General features: G+C 40.9%; 1 protein-coding gene and 1 pseudogene across 1 annotated transcript; both read left to right on the plus strand.

Annotated features, from left to right (window-relative positions):
- Nucleotides 1-749: 749 nt before the first annotated feature.
- On the plus strand, nt 750-16,457 carry CD80 (CD80 molecule). Its single transcript, XM_063110478.1, has 3 exons — nt 750-822; nt 11,768-12,085; nt 16,168-16,457. The coding sequence occupies exons 1-3, from the start codon at nt 750-752 to the stop codon at nt 16,455-16,457; spliced, it is 681 nt and encodes a 226-aa protein (XP_062966548.1).
- On the plus strand, nt 3,376-3,862 carry LOC134362145 (cofilin-2-like; annotated as a pseudogene).
- Nucleotides 16,458-18,906: the final 2,449 nt, after the last annotated feature.

The following is an 18,906-nucleotide window of genomic DNA, read 5'->3' on the forward strand; positions in this document are numbered from 1 at the left end:
AGTGAGCTGGCGGCAGAGGGGAAGGAGCCACAGAGTGAGCAAGGACCCAAGGATAACAGTGGAGGAGCAGGTGAGCCTGGGAAGGAGCAGAGACCAGGCCCCCGTCAGGAGCCAGAGAGCACTGGGAAGCCACGGAAAGGTTTGAAGCAGGGAAGTGGTCTATCCACTTTAATTATAAATATGAATTGGCTGGGGTTTTGTAAAAAATGCAATTTCTAGCACGGGATTTTTTAGAGATGTGAAACTATTTTGCATAATACAATAATGGTGAATTTATGTCATTACAAATTTGTCAAAGTCCATGGAACGTACAACACCAAGAGTGAACCCTAATGTAAACTACAGACTTTGGGTGATAATGATGTGTCCATGTTGGTTTATTGATTGTAGCAGACGCCTGCTCTGGTGGGGGAGGCTGTGCTCATGCGCAGAGGAAGTATACAGGAACTGTACTTTCCACTGAATTTTGCTGTGAAACTAAAACTGCTCTAAAAATCAAGTCTATATATTAAAAAAAGATGCCATTTCTGCTTAAGTGGGTCTGGGATGGGGCCTGAGATTCTGCATTTCTTACAATCACCCGGGTGATTCCAATACTGCTGGACCATAAACCTTCAGTTTGAGTAGTAAAGCTCCTACAGACATCTGCAAAAACTGGTGCTGCTGAAGCGTAAAGAATGAGCTGTAGGGGAGCCACAGTGATTGTGCAAAACCTACCAGGAGGCTATTTTAGTAGCTTACAGCACACGATGATGGCTTTGATGAAAAGAACGGAGACAGAGGGACATGGAGGAATCGGAGAGTGTGTACGATGGAAAATTGGTGAGGATTTGTCAGACTGGAGTGTAGATGTGAGTTGTGCAGAGTCTGTGGGAGGCAAGATTGCGTGAATAGAATGGAGTGTGCAGGGCTTCATTTCAGGCCAGGGGGTTTGCCACACTGGGCCCTCCTCTCCTGCCCTGGGTCATGAAGCCACACCAAGGCAGGAAGCTTCCCCCTCTACCCCTCCCCAGCCTCTGAGGCCCAGGGCAGGTGACCCCTCTTTCCTGCACAGGGTGGGACCAGCCGGGCTCCTTCCCACTTCTAGATTGGTAGGTACTGCCTGAGGAGGCAGAAACAGGTGGCTATAAGGCAGAGGGTCTAACAGGGCAGCTCTCGGAGGGGCCAATATGGGCAGTTTTTCCTTCAGAGCTCGGGTCCAAAAGGGAGGGGAAAGGCCTCCCACAGGAGTAAGCCAGTGATGCAGGACAAGCAATAGCCTATAGGTCTATGGCATGAGGAACACTGAGCTGGGAAAAAAAAGAATGCCCCAAAGTGCCACCACTAACAGAACCCGCTGCCTGCCCTCCACGTTGTTGTCAGAATGCTGCCAGCCCAAGGGGATCCCATGAGCGATGACTTTTGCCATCCTTATCCTGATAACAGCTGTTCAAATCCCCGAGCATTTATGTATATAAATACTGCTTAGAGAGAGAGAGAGAAGTAAAGATTAGATTTATACGGAGTATATGAACTGGGTGTAAAAGGGATAGAAAGTCGGGAGCCAAAAAAAATCATGTGACAAGTCTCAAATCTGCCAGCTGCTGGAGAGCAGACGTGCCTTTTCTTCCTTGTGTTGCCAGCACCCAGCCCAGGGCCAACACAAGCCCTGCCAGTGCTGTTTCACTTAATCAAAATCTTAGAAGTGTCCAAAAGGTCACTTCCATTGGAAGGGTGGGACGATAGGTGTCTTTCATGCTTTTCTATGTTTTTCATTCTTTGTAAACTTAATGTGTGTTTCTTTTATAGTCAGGGAAAATGCTTATTTAAAAAGCACACTTAGTAAAGGTTGTACATGAATGACGCTCCCACCTGTCAGGGAGCCTAGGCTCCATCGCCAGCCTCTCCCACCCCAGTCTCCGTAGCTGTCAAATGGAAGCTGCACGCATGTGAGGGAGGCCCTCCACTGTAAAAATGTCACTTTACTTTGTGGAATTAAGAATTACTGTACTGCCAAAATCTTGGTGTCTTTCAAATGAAGTGGTACTCTATGGGCAGAGGGCAGATATTAAAAAAAGTGGAAAAAGAAAGCACACTTAGGTCCTCAGAGAGGTGTGCGTGTGCATCACTTGGTGAATTTTAAGATGCTGTGCCCGCTACTGCTTCTTCCATTAGGGGAAGAGATGACACAGCACCCAGACCTCTACCCGGGAGCTTGGCTGCCAGGGCAGCCTCTCTGGCCACTGCTGTGGTTAAATTCCCTGGAAGGGGAATTGTGGCCACCGTGGTGGCTGCATCCACAGTGCCTCAATTCTGTATGGAGTGGGTGGGGAGGACTCATGTCTTTTTAGACTGGGTGCTCTTTTTTTTTTTTTTGAAGCTATACATTAAATTTTATAATTTTTATTATTATATCTCCCCATTTTCCTTTCATTTATTTTTTTTGCAATGATATAACAGTCAGTATTTTAAAGTGTACAATTCAATGGCTTTTAGTGTATTCATAATACTGTGAAACCACCACCTCTATCTAATTCCAGAACATTTCTGTCATCTCCCCAAGAAACCTTGTACCCATTAGTAGCCACTCCTCATAACCCCCACTCCTGCTAACCACTAATCTGCTTTCTGTCTCTATGAGTTTGCCTATTCTGGACATTTCTTATGAACGTAATCGTACAATATGTGGAGTTTTGTGTCTGGCTTCTGTCACTTAGCATTATGTCTTTAAGGTCCATCCGTGCTGTAGTGTGTCAGCACTTCATTCATTTTATGGCTGAATAATATTCCATTGTAGATTGAGTTTTTGAGAGGTGCACTATTTGTCTAAAACTAGTGGTCTCTACACGTGTTGGCAAATAGCTTCCTCTCCTGGGGGGTTGGCAGTCAGGAGTGGAAGCAGTCAGGGCAGGAAGGTGGCAAAGGGGCCAGGAAAGGCAGGGGCAAGGGGCTAGCACTGCCAAGTGTCCTCAGAGTGCCCGCCAGGTGCAGTTTACACACCTTCACTGGGAGAGGTGAGCAGAATTGCCTTGGTCTTTTCCTCTCACGGCGTCTGTCCCTTTCTGATGCTGCCAGATAGAGGAGGCATAATGGGCACCCAAGCCAGTTGGGGGCATTTGACTCAGTCCCAGAATCAGCACAGCCAGTTACAAGGTGACGCTGGTCTCCTCCTAGTTGTGGTTCAACAAATCAGACTGTTATGCATGGGAAGAATGGCCCCATTAAAAATCCATGTAGCATTTTACAGTTAACAAAGCACTGTACATCTGGTGTCATATGATCGCGGTGATAATTATGTAAAGTCGGGAAGATAGCTGTCTTAGTCTGTTTTGTGCTGCTCTAACAGAATATCTGACCCAAGCCACCACCACAGCCACAGCCATGGGCACTGTGGCTTCTGGAGTTACAGTGAAAGATGAAGTCATCAAAGTTTTTGATAATATGAAAGTAAGGAAATCTTCCACACAAGAGGAGATCAAAAAAAGAAAGAAAGCAGTTGTCTTCTGTTTAAGTGATAACAAAAAACAAATAATTGTAGAGGAAGCAAAGCAGATCTTGGTGGGTGACATTGGTGATACTGCAGAGGACCCTTACACATCTTTTGTGAAGTTACTACCTCTGAATGATTGTTCATATGCTTTGTACGATGACACATACAAAAGAGTCTACGAAAGAAGACCTAGTATTTATATTCTGGGCTCCCGAAAGTGCACTTTTAAAAAGCAAGATAATTTATGCTAGCTCTAAAGATGCTGCTAAAAAGAAATTTACAGATATTAAAAATGAGTGGCAAGTAAGTTATTTGGACGATATTAAGGACCATTTGACACGAGAGAAATTGGGAAGCAATGTAGTACTTTAACTTGAAGGAAAACGGTTATAAAATGATGGTCAAGTACCATCTGGATCTTAAAGAGCTTCTGTTTCTACAGCTCAGTGCATTGGAATAGTAGCAGGTTTTGTTGTGGTGTTTTTGTTGTTTTTTTTTTTCCTTTTCTAATGGGCCCTTCTAACACCATCAATGAAGGATATCCTTCATTAAAGAAGCCTATCAGTGATTGCCATTATCAGACTGTTGAATACTGTTACTTTTATGTAGAACCCAAGTAATGCCTTCCCATCATATTTTAGCCAAAACTCCTGGTTATATTTCTCCCTTGCAGCAAGCATTCAATGAATGTGATTGTCAATGTGACTAGCTTAGGATACAGCAAAGGGTAAGCTAATTGGATGCCTTGAAAGTATTATTCACTGGTCAGAGGTTAAACTTTTTCAGTATTATCCGTAGTTGACCTTGATTGCAGTTCTGTGAGGCTCGAAATTCATACACTTCACCTGCCTTGGAAAGCCTATTTTTGTGACATGGCAGCACGGATGTAACACTATGTATTAAAATCACTTTTTTGTAATGAGTTTAATCCCCCAAAAGGAATGCCAATTAAGTTTGTTAACTGTGTCATCAACTTATCCTAGTACCTCAGTGTTCTGTTACCTGCATATCTTCTTAAAAGAAATAGCCGTTATTAATGCCTTTTTGTATCCCATTGAGTGTACAGTGCTGAATAAGTGCAGGAGTTTTATGTTTACCTTGTGAGTCTTGCAACACTAAAGATGTTTTGACTATCAGTCATGATGGCAATTTCTGCATAAAACAGCCTTAAATGGAACATTGTTTTGAGATTAAACTCCCCACCCTCACAAAAATGGCCCTGTTGCAGTAAAAATTATGTCTTATTAAACAAAACAAAACAAACAAACAAACAAAACAAACAAACAAACAAAAAACAGAACACCCTAGACTGGGCAATTTATAAAGAACAGATTTATTTCTTACAGTTTTGGAGGCTGGGAAGTCCAAGGTCAAGGGGCTCTGGTGAAGGCTTCTTGCTGCATCATCCCATGACTGAAAGTAGAAAGGTGAGAGAGCACATGCAAGAGAGAGAAAGGGGGCCGAACTCATTCTTTGTGAGGACACCACTCCCACAATAATAGTATTAATCCATTCATGAGGGCAGAGCCTTCCTGACCTAATCATCTCTTAAAGGTCCCATCTCTCAACACTGTCTCATTGGACATTGTTTCCACCATGTAAACTTTGGAGGACACATTCAAACCATAGTAATAGCATTATGCTCATTTTGCAGAAAAGTCACCTGAGACCCAGAGAGGTTAGCCAACTAGTTCAAGTTCATAATGCTAATACTCAGTGGATGGAGCCAGACCTCATCTCCTAATGCCTAGCTGCGCATTCAGCAAGTTTTTATTGAGCACCTACTATGGGCCAGGTCCTCTTCCAGGCACTGCAGATATGGCAATGAGCTAAATAGACAAAGCCCCTTCTCTTGTGGTCCCATGAGTAATTGTGTAACACACACACATATATATACAAGTAAATGTATGTCACACATGTAAATATATATCAGCTGGAGACAAGCTTGAAGAGAAATGAATCAGGGCAAGAGACTTAAGAGTGGCAGGCAGGATAGGCTCAGGAAGGATGGTGCTGCTTAGGGAGAGTCGGGGAAGGCTCTCCAACAAGGGGCCAGGGAGCAGACCCGAGTGAAGTGAGACTGGGGAAGACACTGACCCCCTAATGTCCCAGGAGCTGTCGGGGAGCTTGACATGCAGTATCTCATTTGAATCCTCACACTTGCTTTGTTGGGTAGGTGTTGCAATGCCCATTTGTAAAATGGCAAAACAAGCTCAGAAATTCAACCAGATTTTAGGCAGTAATGCCGAGGTTTCCGGAACCTGATTCTCCCCTCCAGAGTCACTGAGGCAGATAGTGGAGTCTCTGAGTATGGAAGCCCAGTCCCTGTGGGAATTTCCAAATTGCACAGAAGAGTTTGGGTTCCTCTTTCTAGTCTGGTTCTTCCTCAGCACTAGCGTCTGGTGAGAAAAGGACCTCAGACTAGAACATTGTGCAGTTCATGGATGGTGTGCCTGACCTTTAGAGGGACACCCACGCTTCTCCTCAGATAGTTGGACAGAAACTCTATGGGAATCATTATTGAAATTAGATAGCTTCTCTTTCAGTTATGATTTCTCTTTTGCTAATGTCATCACATGCCAAAAATAGTTAGAAATACTGGATTATTTTGGGTGAAAACAAATAGTTTGGTGCGGAAAGACCCTATTATTTGGGGCCCCAGATGAGTGAGCTGCTTCCTGTCATTGTGTCTGTCTGGCCCATAGCAAGATCAGAGTCCTGTGTATCTGACATAACCTCTGAGTGAGATGAAAGGAACTAGGAGGGGTAGTTAGGATTGAAAGGAGGGAGAGAGAAAAAAGAAAACTCATAGTGAAGACTTGCTGTGTCCTTGGGACTTTTCTATTTATATCATTTAATTGCTGTTGCTTTGTGTTGCTTCGCCCCCTGCAGATTTGTCACCCCTCTTGCCCTGGGTGACGGAGACGCAAAGGATTACTCAAAGCCCATCTCTTCTGAGCAGTGAGAAGCCCTGAAGTGATTAACTTCCCTGGGACCCTCCAGCAAGAGGCAACCCTTCCTCAGGAAATTAACACCGAATTGAGGTTCTCTTCCTGCATTTATTTTCCAGACCAGGAAGTTACAGGAAGAGACATAGGTGGGGTTACAGTTTAACAGTATAGGCTGGTAACTTTAAGTGAAACAAGCCAGATGACATTCCAGTAAGGCTATCAACAAAAGCTTGATCTTAGCAAACATGCCTTCTTACGGCGATTTAGATATCAATCAGTAACTAATCTGTCTTTGAGCCAGCAACCTTGCTATGCCACAATTCTTATCTTGCAACAGAGACTCACTAGCCTGAGGAAAATTTCCAGTCCTCCGCAAGGTCTATATTTGAAGGCTTTGGAAAACCAGGCCCTGTGAAGTACATATGCTTTTTAGTATATTCCACAAATTGCATCTAATTTTACCATGATCCTGAGGGGTAGGTATCGTACCCATTTCACAGATGAGAAAACAGATTACTGGCAAGTGGCTGGACTGGGAATAGGATTGAAGTCAGTGGGAATGCACAGTCTGTTGTCCTTTTACATATCATCTTGCTTTCCTTGTATCCCTAAGAATGTCCAGGTTGCAGCTTGATCTTTAGCTGTGATAGCTTCACTTCAAAATATGCTCCCCTCGATATCTTTTCATTTCTTCCCTTTCAGTTCTATTCCCTAAGGCAGGAACTGGCAACATTCAGCACAATTGTCAAAAAGGGGTGCCTTTGATTGTTCCGAGTTACCTCACATTGCTGTGCAAATAACTATCACAAAACCCTCTTCCTAAAAGCTCAGTGGGGTCATATCCAGTCTGATGGTTGAAACCTGAGAACAGCTGGTGAGATGAGATGGTGCTAGTGCCCCACGATCCTGCTGTCTAGGAAAAGAGAGGACCTGGAAATGAGGTCCCCAGACATGGACCTCCCCTAGGGGATTGGTGTGGCTCTGGGAGATAAGGGACAATGAGACATAGCATGATAGGCAGGTGGTGTGGCTGGCTGTGAAAGAACTTGGGCCTTAGGGGGACGCTGCCTTTAGGTCCTGCACAGCATAGGAAGAATGGCCATGCCTTCCAAACCCCAAATCAGAAAATATAGTCTGATAAGGAATTATGGTGCTATTGATGAGTGCTAAGAGCTAACAAGGAGTTGGAGTTTGGACACTGAAATGTTGGTATTTCTAGGATATACTGATGGGGAAATGGAAAGAATATTTAAAATGTGAACCCTTTTAGTAAAGCCAGGCTGTAGGGCAACTATATGCACGGAGAGATAAAGACAGGATATAGGATCCATTTAGGGTAGCCAAAGAGGGTAGAAATAGTCCAGAGGTATAACAATGGCCTCATCTGGTAGAGGTGAGGGGAGTCAGTTTAGCCTGAAGCCATGGGGCCAATACAGGCCTGAAAAGAAAAGAGCTCTGTTTTCAAAGCAAGAGCTCAAGGGGGGGGGGGGGGGGGTCCTGGATGGGGTGGGGGTAATGTTGGCTTACTTATCCTGGAACTAGGGCCTAAAACTGGGGAAATCAGTAAACAATGAGAGTGGCTCTAAAAGCCTGGGTCAGAAAGAAAAAAGTGTAAAACTGGGGCAGTTTCCTTTCCTTAGCTTAGTTTCCTCATCTGTAAAATAAGGCCACCAGAATGAATGACCACGGAAGTCCTTTCCAGAGCTCACATTCCTCAGCTATGACTTCCATGTCTCCTCAGAGCTGAGTACATTGTTTAACCCGAAGTTGGCACTTCTATCCAGGTCTCTTGAAGTCTGCCTTCTTGTGGGACCAGTGGACTTTCTCATTCACTGGGTGTCCCTGCAGCTGTTCTTGACTCCCGGCCCACAGGTGTCTGGCTATGTATATAAGACAAGCAGATGGCTGTCCATATATCTCAATGCTCAAGATTGTGTCATCATATGAAGATGCAGGAAAGGGAAAGATTCTGGATAACTCTTCATAGGTAACATCACTGGAAGAGATTCACCCATTTGGTGGGGTGTTGGACTGGATGTGGGAGCAGGGCTCAGTGGTATGTATGGGTAGAAAAATAAGGAATTTACTTATCAATATAGTCAATAGGTATCAAAGATGTAAGGTGGCTGCTGAAGTACTGAACACAACTTTAGGCTACATAAATAGAAGATTTAGATAAAGGAGCTCTACTCTGAGCCAGTTACACAATGGATGCCTGGAATGGAATGTTAGATTTAGTGGACTTTGCTCTCTCAAAGGAATACAAACCAAACTGTGTGACAAGGAAAGTGAGCGTACTTAAAGTGAGTGTCCATCTCAGTAAGGGACAGGTGGAGGAACCTGCAGGAGAACTGAGAGAGGACGTAACTGTCCTCAAATATCTACAGGTCTTGTTATGTAAGAACAAGATGTGTTTTGTAAGTCATGTAGAAGCTAGAGGGAAACAGACTTCACCTTAAAGCAAAGAAGTGCTTCCTAAGTCAAACTGCCCGAAGATGAAATGAACAGCCTTTGAAGGTAATATATTTTCCCTCCCTTGGAGAGAGGAGAATGGGGTTCATATTCAGTACCTAGGGACTGAATTATATGCTTGCAATAAATCTTCTCATTTAATCTTTGCAATAACCAAGGAGAAGATTGGGGTTCAGAGAAGTTATGTAAGTTGCCTAAGACCACACAGCTATTGTGGTGTTTACTGAACACCAAAAAGCCCACGTTCTTTCCCTATCAACATACCAAGAGCCTTCCAGCAGAGATGTTAGTAGGGGTCACTTATGATTGTCTTTAAGCTCTAATCCAGTCCTGAGAGCTTTAAATCCTGTCAGTCACATGAAAAGAGGAGGAATCAGGGTATGTGTAAAGGTGTGTAGAGGATGAAGGCTTTATTCCTGTGCCAAGCCAGTGAAGTCACCTGTGACTGTCCTTAGCTCATCTAATCTGTATAAAATCTATCCTTAGATTCTCCCATGGTCAAAAGCCATTCTGCATTTTACATGAATGTGTGTATGTGTGCAAATATGTGTGTGCACTACTGCACCACATGCTGTTCAAATGAAAGGAAAGGGCAGTGAGCCCCAGGGTCTAGATCTTTATACTGAAAATCTTCCTTGCTTCTCAGGGCAGTGGAAGTTGAAAATCACCTAAGCAGGTGACCAGGGAACAGAGCCAGGAAGGATCCTGTCTGTAAGTGGGACTCCTGGGGTGTCTGTTTTATATCTGTAGTACAAGAATTTCTAAAGAAAAGGGATGTCACTTATTCCAAAAAGGTATATTACTTTGGCCATCAAGAGATTATATTTTAAATAGGTAAGGCAAGAAGAGTGGATTCTCATTATTCGAGGTAGTTATGTCCTATAAAGCTACCGCGACCACTGAATTAGTGAATACTGAACCATTGCTCCTAGGGAAAATGCAGGGGTAGCTTCTGTGAGCCTCTAGTAACAACATAGTTGTCAACTGATCAGTGCATAACTTTTATATGTATTCCTGTTGAAAGCCACTCTATTCAGTAGGTATCATCGAGTTGTTGACATTGAACTCGCGGCTAGCAGCACTGTGACTCAAGCCTGCGGGAAGCTCATCTGACGATCCTTTTTTCTCTGTGAGGCACAGCGCGGCCTTCCTGGGGATACCAGAGGGCACTTCAGCACTATGTTTGGGGGCCATTTAAATAGCAAAGTCACCAAAAAAAGTAAAAAATGTGAAAAGTGTGGCACTAAATAGACTGGGAAAGGACACCTGTTTACAGTATGAGAGCTGAATCAAGAAGGCAGAGCCTTTTTCTATCATAGCTGGGGACAGGTGTGTCAGGTGACTCAATTTTTTGCCCCTTTGTGCATGTCTGTGAATGGCCGCCGAAGGGTCTCAAGTGTTGATTTGGGAGTTACAAATACATTGCAGACTGTAGGCCAATTTGCAAATATAGAATCGATGATTAGTGAGGATCGGTTACATTACCTGTTTAAATATGACCTTCTTTTTCCTTTTTGCTTCACCCCATCTCCCTCTCCTCTTCCTCCTCATGACTGCAGAATCGTAGGCACATGGAGTCTTAGGCCTCCCTGCCCTGTCCTAGGTTTCCTGGATCTCTCAAAGCTTCAGTTGCCTCATCGGTAAAATGAGGATAATAATATGTATCTTGTACAGATCTTAGGGGGATTAAATGAAATAGCATTTGTTCCCCTCCACAGAGCAACCAAAAAAGAAGAGGACAATGGGCACTATGAAGAGTGATTCAACACAGGGTATCTGCTATCACTCTCCCCAATATCGTGGTCAGGGCTGACTTCTCTTGGGGTTGGCATTATGTTAGGTAAAGCAAATAAGAAGCAATGAGACTAAAATTGCTTAGTCTAAAAGAAGACTCATACTGGTCCTATTTCCTGCATGCCATTGGAAAATCCTCAAGAAAAAGGAAGAGGACATGTTATATTATGATTGACCCATGAGTCTGATTTTAGAGATATGTCCCAATTATTTTAGAAGCCAAATTTGTTTTTTATGCAATCATGTTTAGTTTTCTAAACAGTGACTTCTAAACCCTTTAAAAAGAATTGAAGGTGCAACTGCTATAGAAAATGGTATGGAGGTTCCTTAAAAATTTAAAAATAGAACTACCATATGATCCAAAAATTCCACTTTGGATATATATCCAAAAGAATCGAAAGCAGGGTCTTGAAGAGATATGTGCACACCCATGTTCGGAGCAGCATTATTCACAATAGCCAAGACGTGGAAGCAACTCAAATGCCCATTGATAGATAAATGGACAAAGTGTAAATATACAATGGAATATTGTTCATTATCATTATTATCATAGCATTATCGTTCCTTAAAAGGAAGGAAATCCTGTCATATGCTACAACACGGACGAACCTTGAGGGCATTATGCTAAGTGAAATAAGCCAGTCACAAAAAAGCAAATATATATGGTTTCACTTTTTCAAAGTATCTAAAGTAGTCAAATTCATAGAAACAAACAGTGAATGGCAGTTACCAGGGGCTGAGGGAAGGGGGAAAATGAGCGTTAATGGGCATAGAGTTTCAGATTTGCAAGGTAAAATGTTCTGGAGATCTGTTTCACAATAATGTGAATATACTTAACACTACTGAACTGTACACTTAAAAATGGTTAAGATGGTAAATGTTATGTTATGTGCTTTCTTTTATCATAATAAAAAATAGAAAAAAACTTCGGGGACCAAAAAAACAAAAGCAAAAACAAACTGGATTCTCTGATCATGCTTAGTCTCTAGATTCAATACCTTGAGTTCTGTTGCTGCCAACTCTAGATCCTGGAATCTATATTTAATAAATATAAAATCTTGTTCTGTTTGCTCCTCCTTAGGAGTGAGACAGGTGACCAAGGCAGTGAAAGAAATGGCAGTGCTGTCCTGTGATTACAACGTTTCTGCTGCTGAACTGACAAGAGTGCGTATCTACTGGCAAAAGGATGACGAAATGGTGCTGAGTTTCATATCTGGGGAAGGGAAAGTGTGGCCAAAGTACAAGAACCGGACCTTCTTTGACATCACTAATAACCTCTCCATCATGATCAGTACTCTGCACCTGTCAGACAAGGGCACATACACGTGTGTTGTTCAGAAACTTGAAAAAAATTCTTACACACGGAAACACCTGACTTCAGTGATGTTATCAGTCAGAGGTTGGTGGGATTTTCTGATTTACTCTCAGCTGGAGCTGCTTAATGCCATTAAAGATGCATGCCTATTGACTTAGGTGGAAATTTACCAAAGAGGGATGTGTCTCACTTCATCTCTTAGGGTTGAGTCTCTAGTTTTACAATAAACCCTAACTGATTTCTCGAAATGCCCTGGAAATACCTACTGATGTGCATTTCTTGTACTTTGACAATCCAAGTTCACGACAGTCATCCTGGGGTATGATAATAACCTGAAGTGCCTTCGAATCACAAAGGGGCATCTTTTGTTTGACGTAGCTGTGCTATGAACTGCACTTGACTCAGCAATGTATGCCTATGCAAGTATGTTGAAAAGGTAAAAGAGCAATGTAAGCATAAGTATTTTTGAGTAATATTTGAATGTCTATTACTATGGCTATTTTACTATTATATTATAATATTTTCAAAATTATAATTTACTTATTGCATATTTGAAGCTCTTATCTAACAGTCACTCCTGCAAAATTAGATGTTAGAGAATTGGATGCATAATTTATGCCTGCCACAGTGGAAAAAACTAACTCATGAATCAAATCCCTGTTTATCCACCTACTGTGAAGGGCGAGCATTTCTCATCTTGGATAGCAAGGGGGAGGCCTTGCCTTAATCACAGGTAATAGTGCTAGAGGATCCTGATGGAGCTGAGCCCTTGTTGAGAAATTACAGGGCCAAGGGCCATTCTCTCACACTTGAAATTCAAACCCATTTCTTTTTCTTCCTGGGCACTTGAGCCTTTAGTGACAAGCAAATCTCTTGCTTAATAAAACATAATGCTTAATCTTGATAATAGATAACATCAGCAGATCCTTAGTGGATTTCTCACTATTCTTCCTGGATTTGGTCATTAGCTTCTGTCAGTCTTTATCTGAACACCCAGATCACACCTAAAGCTCAGAGGTTAAGCCAAAGTTAGAAATTATTTTAAACCTCACTCTGTGCATTTCCTACTCATGGATAGAGCAAATGATTATATGGTGATATGATTTAAAGGGTACTAAGAAGCCCACCTAATCCAAAATTTTTACCTGCATTGATTTCTGAAATTCTCATCATTATAGCCATTCCTGCTAATTTCAGCATTTTACCCCTAGAAGATCTCTCTTAAAAATAAAAACGTGTGGCCTGGGGGAGGTGGCACACAAACATATTAGCCTGTATTAGTTAATTACATTAGATAAATCGTCCTCTAAAAAATTACCCAGAGAGAAGTAGACTCAGGACTGGCAAACTTTGATAGAAAGATATAGAAGAAAATCCATTTCAGGGAAGTCAGGCCTTAATAGCAAATTATAGAAGGAGACTAAGGACATTAAGGAGCAACATGAGATTGTTGGGGGCCCTCAAAGGGGGGCAGGGCACAGAATCAGGAAAGGAAAGACAAAAAGGGAGAACTCACCTGCTTAATTTTACCCAGAAACATTGTGAATTTTCCAGTTGAGTCAAGTAAAGCAGGGCTTCTCAAATATTGATATGCCCATGAATCCACTTGGAGATCTTGTTAAAATGCAGATTCAAATTCAGTAAGTCTGGGGTTTGGATATGAGATTCTGCATTTCTAACAAGCTCTCAGGTGATGCCTGTGCTGCTGCTAAGGACTGCAATTTGAGACAGAGAGAATTAAACAAGCTCTCCTTTGGCTAGAGTGACCAACTGTTTTCTTTTGCCCAGGACTGAGGGTTTCCTCGGGATGCAAGATTTGCAATGCTAAAACTACGAAGATCTCAGGCAAACTAGAAGTTGGTTATTCTATTTTTGTCTAAGATTGCAAAATAATAATATAATGTCAGCATAGCAGTACATGAAAACCTCCATTAACCAACACATTTGAGAACTAGCTATAGCAGTTAAAAGATGAACTAGGTTAACAGATTTTTACCTTTCTAAAACATTACCTTCCTCTTCCTTTCCTCCTAAGATATTTTTACCCTTCCCCATTGAGTGGTGAAAACTTGGATTAACTGATGAAAATGAGATAGAAAGGACACAATCTTGCAAGGCCTTTGATGGTTCAGTCTTACATGACCTCAGAAGTTACCCCAAACAGATCACCGTATAGAAAGGATAGGAGACAAGTTGAAGCTCTCATCTAACTGTCAGACCTTGAAAAGATAATTTTGAATACAATCCCTGATGTTAGTGGCAGTCTTCTAGTTTAACTATTTCTCAGTAAAACAGATTGAAGAAACAAACATAAATCATAATCTGGGAGGTGAATTAATTGGATTCATCATTCTATGATATAACACATAACATATTGATATTATAAGAAACAAAGGGAATATTCTTGGTGTTGGCTGCCAGTGTAATGATTTACACGATAAATTAACGAGTAGAAATAATAATGCTGTCTAAAAATGGCTCAGGAACATGTCAAAATTCATTTAGGAACAGGGCTTATTTAAAAAAAAAAAAAAAAAAGGTGACTTCATCTCCAACCAAATCTGAGTTTTTCCTTCTGGAGATTATAATCACTTGCTATGACTTCTTTCCCTCATTATTCCAGGTGCCACTATGCAGTCCTGGAAGCTTTCACCTGGCAACCTGATTTAAATGATGGGACTCATCCACCTGAGAGGATGAATTTAGGACCCACTTAAATCCATCTATTGCCTAACTTCCTGTGTGTCAGGCTCTGTGTGATTTACATTAATTATGTCATTTAATTCTTATAATCCTGAAAGGCAGGTATCATTATCCCCATCTTGTAGATAAGCAAATTAAATAATTGGCCCAGGGTCACAAGGCAAAACTGGTTTTAAAACCTGTTCTTGATGATCTCTGTGTTACTCAGAATTCTGTAAAGAAAGCTAATTACATGGAATGAAGTATGGAGAGGTTGAATTCCCACATTCATACTGAGAAGTTAAATTCTTTATGTGTAAGAATAAGTGAGTAAGAGGTTAGGGGAGCTTTCTCCTATGCTTTCTGCAGTCATTTCCCTATACTTTGCATGCCGTGTACTTTAATATCTTATTGGGGTTCAATTATACAAATGAAAGAGTGCCTCGGGTGTTTAGGAGAACTGCTAGGAAGACCTCTGTTCTTTTAAGGCATATAGCAAGGGGATCAATAAAATGCAGTGGTTGAGATTACAGTCTCAATATTGTACTTTCAAAAAAGCAAGGAAATACTAAACACAAATTTATGGTAGTGGTTGCCTCAGGTATAGAGAAACAGAGGGCAGGATAGGTGAGACCGTAAAAGCAGATTTCCATGAGTGTTCTGGTTCCCAAGTTGGATGGTGCATTCACAGGTGTTCATTATAGTTTAATAAATAAAAAGATAAATAAATAGATAGGTAAAATAGAAAAGAGCCACTTGTAAATCTCAAGTATCAGAAAGAAGGGAAGGGAAGGGAAAGGAAAGACAGGACTGGATCTGGTGGTGTGAGAAAGATTTGAATTCAAATCCTAGTTCTGCCACTTGCTGGTTATGATTTCTCTAGATCTCAATATCATTACTTATAAAATGGAAATTATATTAGGTTAAATCTTATGAAATTAGTGATGTTTGACCTTTTTTTATCTACAACCTACTTCCTAGGGTTGACATAAAGACAAAATGAGGTCATGTCCAGACCTAACAAACAAAAGCTCAATAAATATTGTCTGTTGTTTTTCTCTTCACCTCCTACAATCACAAGTACTATGTCGACACTTTCATGTACCTGCCTCTGCTGGTCGGTTAGCTCAGTTGATTAGAGCACAGCCTTATAACACCAAGCTTACGGATTCGGGTCCCTGTACTGGCCAGCCACCAAACGAAAAAAAAAAAAAAAAAAGAAATACTCAAAACCATGTACCTGCTTCTTCTCCTTTCTCTACTAAGTGCCTTCCTATTCCATCAAAAGTGGTGAAGGATTGATATAACCAATTCAAATCAAAGTTAGTACTTGGATTATTCATGACTATTAATGACTTACAGGACGTTGCAAATTATATCCCATTTTATCATTCTTATTAAAGCTAGATAATTTATTAAAAATATAAACCCATACACACCCAGATATGTAACTATATGTAATTATGTCCTTCTTTTTTCTTTAGCTGACTTCCCTATCCCTAGTATAACTGACTTTGGAACTCCATCTTCTAACATTAGAAGGATAACTTGTTCAAGTGCTGGAGGTTTTCCAGAGCCTCACCTCTCTTGGTTAGAAAATGGAAAAGAATTAAATGCCATTAACACAACAGTTTCCCAAGATCCTGAAACTGAGCTCTATGATATTAGCAGTGAACTGGATTTCAATGTGACAGACAACCACACCTTCGTGTGTCTCATCAAGTATGGAGACCTTACAGCATCACAGATCTTCAACTGGCAAACACGTAAGTGACATTGTTCTAGGGAGTTTCTACTGTTTAGAATCTAAAGAGAAAATAGGCAGACGTTTTTAAATGGTGCATATTGATGTTGATAGTATTTTTAACAGTATTTTTAGATGCAAATGAAATGTGCTATTGTGACTTATTGAAGTTACTGTGCAAGTGTGATGATAATGTTATTAGACCAATTTTATTTTCTTTTAATACACGTTATAAAATTTATACATCCTAGTAACTACTATCTATCAAATAGTCATATTAGGAAGTTATTGTAACAATATTGTTAGTGAAAGCACTAAAATTTGTCATTCCTTGGAATTGCCCTCAGGGCTTTGACACTTTCTTGTAGGGCACCCAACCCAATGGTCCCATGGTGTCAGATCATTGTCTTTTGTGCGTGAATGTGTTTTTTAAGAACTACCAGTTCATTCAGAACCAAGTCTGATAAAGAAGGTGAGTGAGAAACTCCTTGAGGACAATGCCTGTAAAAAGAGGTCATTTTTGAACAAATATTCTACCCTACAGGTAGTAAACTTATAGAATTCTCTTTTCCAAGAGATAAAGTCATTTGAAAACATAAAATGAAAAACTTGTGTTTATATAAGTATATGCATGTTAAATCCATAATCAGGTTATTACAGGAAGACTCAGGTACTTGGAAATACTTTTCTAACATGTATGGTTGATCAAACAGAGGACCCTCAGGCCGCTCCCTCAAACCCCAGCCCCACTCCCAAAGATAGGCTGTGTGACTGCATAGTAAGAAACAATTCAATGAGTTTCATGTACAGTGGTACCTAAGTATGTAGTATAACATATAATACATAGTATGTCTTATGTCTTCCTCTTGTCTTTACTTGCAGTTGAGAGGACATTTTAGATGGTCTGTTAGTATATTCCTGTGTGTGGTTTACTTTAAATCTTTTAGTCTTGAGGTGGATTTTTAAATTATCTTCCTCAATGGATAATAAGATAAAATTTCCTGGGAAAATTAGTTCAAACATAAAGCAAATTTTGACATGGTCTTATTGGTACTTTAAATTCATCTCTCTCAATCATCTTTTATGTAATCTAAAAAAATCATTAAAATGAAGTTGAATTATATAGTAGGGATGTTTATTTTTACTTTATTGATTCACTTCATTATTTAATAATTCATTCTTGATTTCATTATTTAACAATTTTAGACTATCCTGACTAAAGGTGGGTAGTAGTACAGAGATAAATCAGTAATAGTAGCTTGAATCATATTTTACTTTGGACATTAGGTATATTTGGCATATGGGTATATGTGACATTCTAGGATAGGGGTTGGCAAAATTTTTCTGAAAAAAGCCAGGTAGTAAATAGTTTAGGCTTTGTAGTCATACAGTCTCTATTGCAGCAACTCAGTTCCACTGTTGCAGCACAAATGCATCCACAGATAGGACATAAAGGAATGACATGGCTGTGTTCCAACAAAATTTTATTTGAAAAAACAAGCAGTAGGCCAGGTTTGGTCTGTGCACTGTAGTTTGCCATACTACAGGTTTTCTCTTTGTGGTTGAAGAGCTTTAGTGTATAAATACTTAAAATCTCATTCATTGAGCTGCATTAATTGATCCTTTAGAGTATGACTCAAAAACAAATAATGCATTTGTTTGGGCTGACTGCATAAATATACATACATTAGGTTTATAGTTCATAGAAATGTTACAGTTCAGTGTGAGTAAAGCTTTACCATATAAACACCTGATCTAGAAAACGAACAAACAAACAAAACTTACTAATGAAACAGACTGGGTACACGGTTCTTTTAGCCTAGGCCTGCCTAGTTTGTTAACCCTTGATAGACTGGAAGGAGGTAAATCGGGGAGTCCCACTGATGCTGTCTAATCAGCTACATGTGCAGATGCCCTCACGTAACTGTACTTTGGATGCTGGTTCTGCCTGGTGCTGTGGTACCAGGTTTCTAACAGGCATCACAGCAGAGCCCATTTGCTGCTACAGGTTCCTCCTCCTTTCCCTCACGCGCACATACTCTCTCTAGGCTGGATGAGGATCACGAATAGGTGTGGAGTGGCGGCTGAGAGGAAGCCAGGAGTGAGCCCAAGCCTGTGCAACTTCTAGACTCCCAGGATAATAGCAAGGGCTTGGTTATTTTGTGTGTCATTCTGGCCTCTAGAGGCCAACCCTGGTAATCACGTGATGTCTTCATGCAATGTAGTGTTTTAGAGAAAAATGAAAAAACAATTTTCCCTAGTCTTTAAGTGATAGGCACATTATGATCAAATATGCATTTTATGAGTAGACTGATTCTGTGCCAGCAGCGTGTGGGAATCATCAGAGTCCAGGAAATCTGAGGCCAAGAGTCCATCTGGAGGCTACCAGGTGGGGGATTAGAAAAACTTGAACTAAGGCAGTTGCTAAAAGAAATTTGGGAAAAAATGGTGAATTCGAGAGGGATTCTGAACATAGAAT

This window comes from Cynocephalus volans, chromosome 1 (genome assembly GCF_027409185.1).
Source record: "Cynocephalus volans isolate mCynVol1 chromosome 1, mCynVol1.pri, whole genome shotgun sequence".
Taxonomy (NCBI): Eukaryota; Metazoa; Chordata; class Mammalia; order Dermoptera; family Cynocephalidae; genus Cynocephalus; species Cynocephalus volans.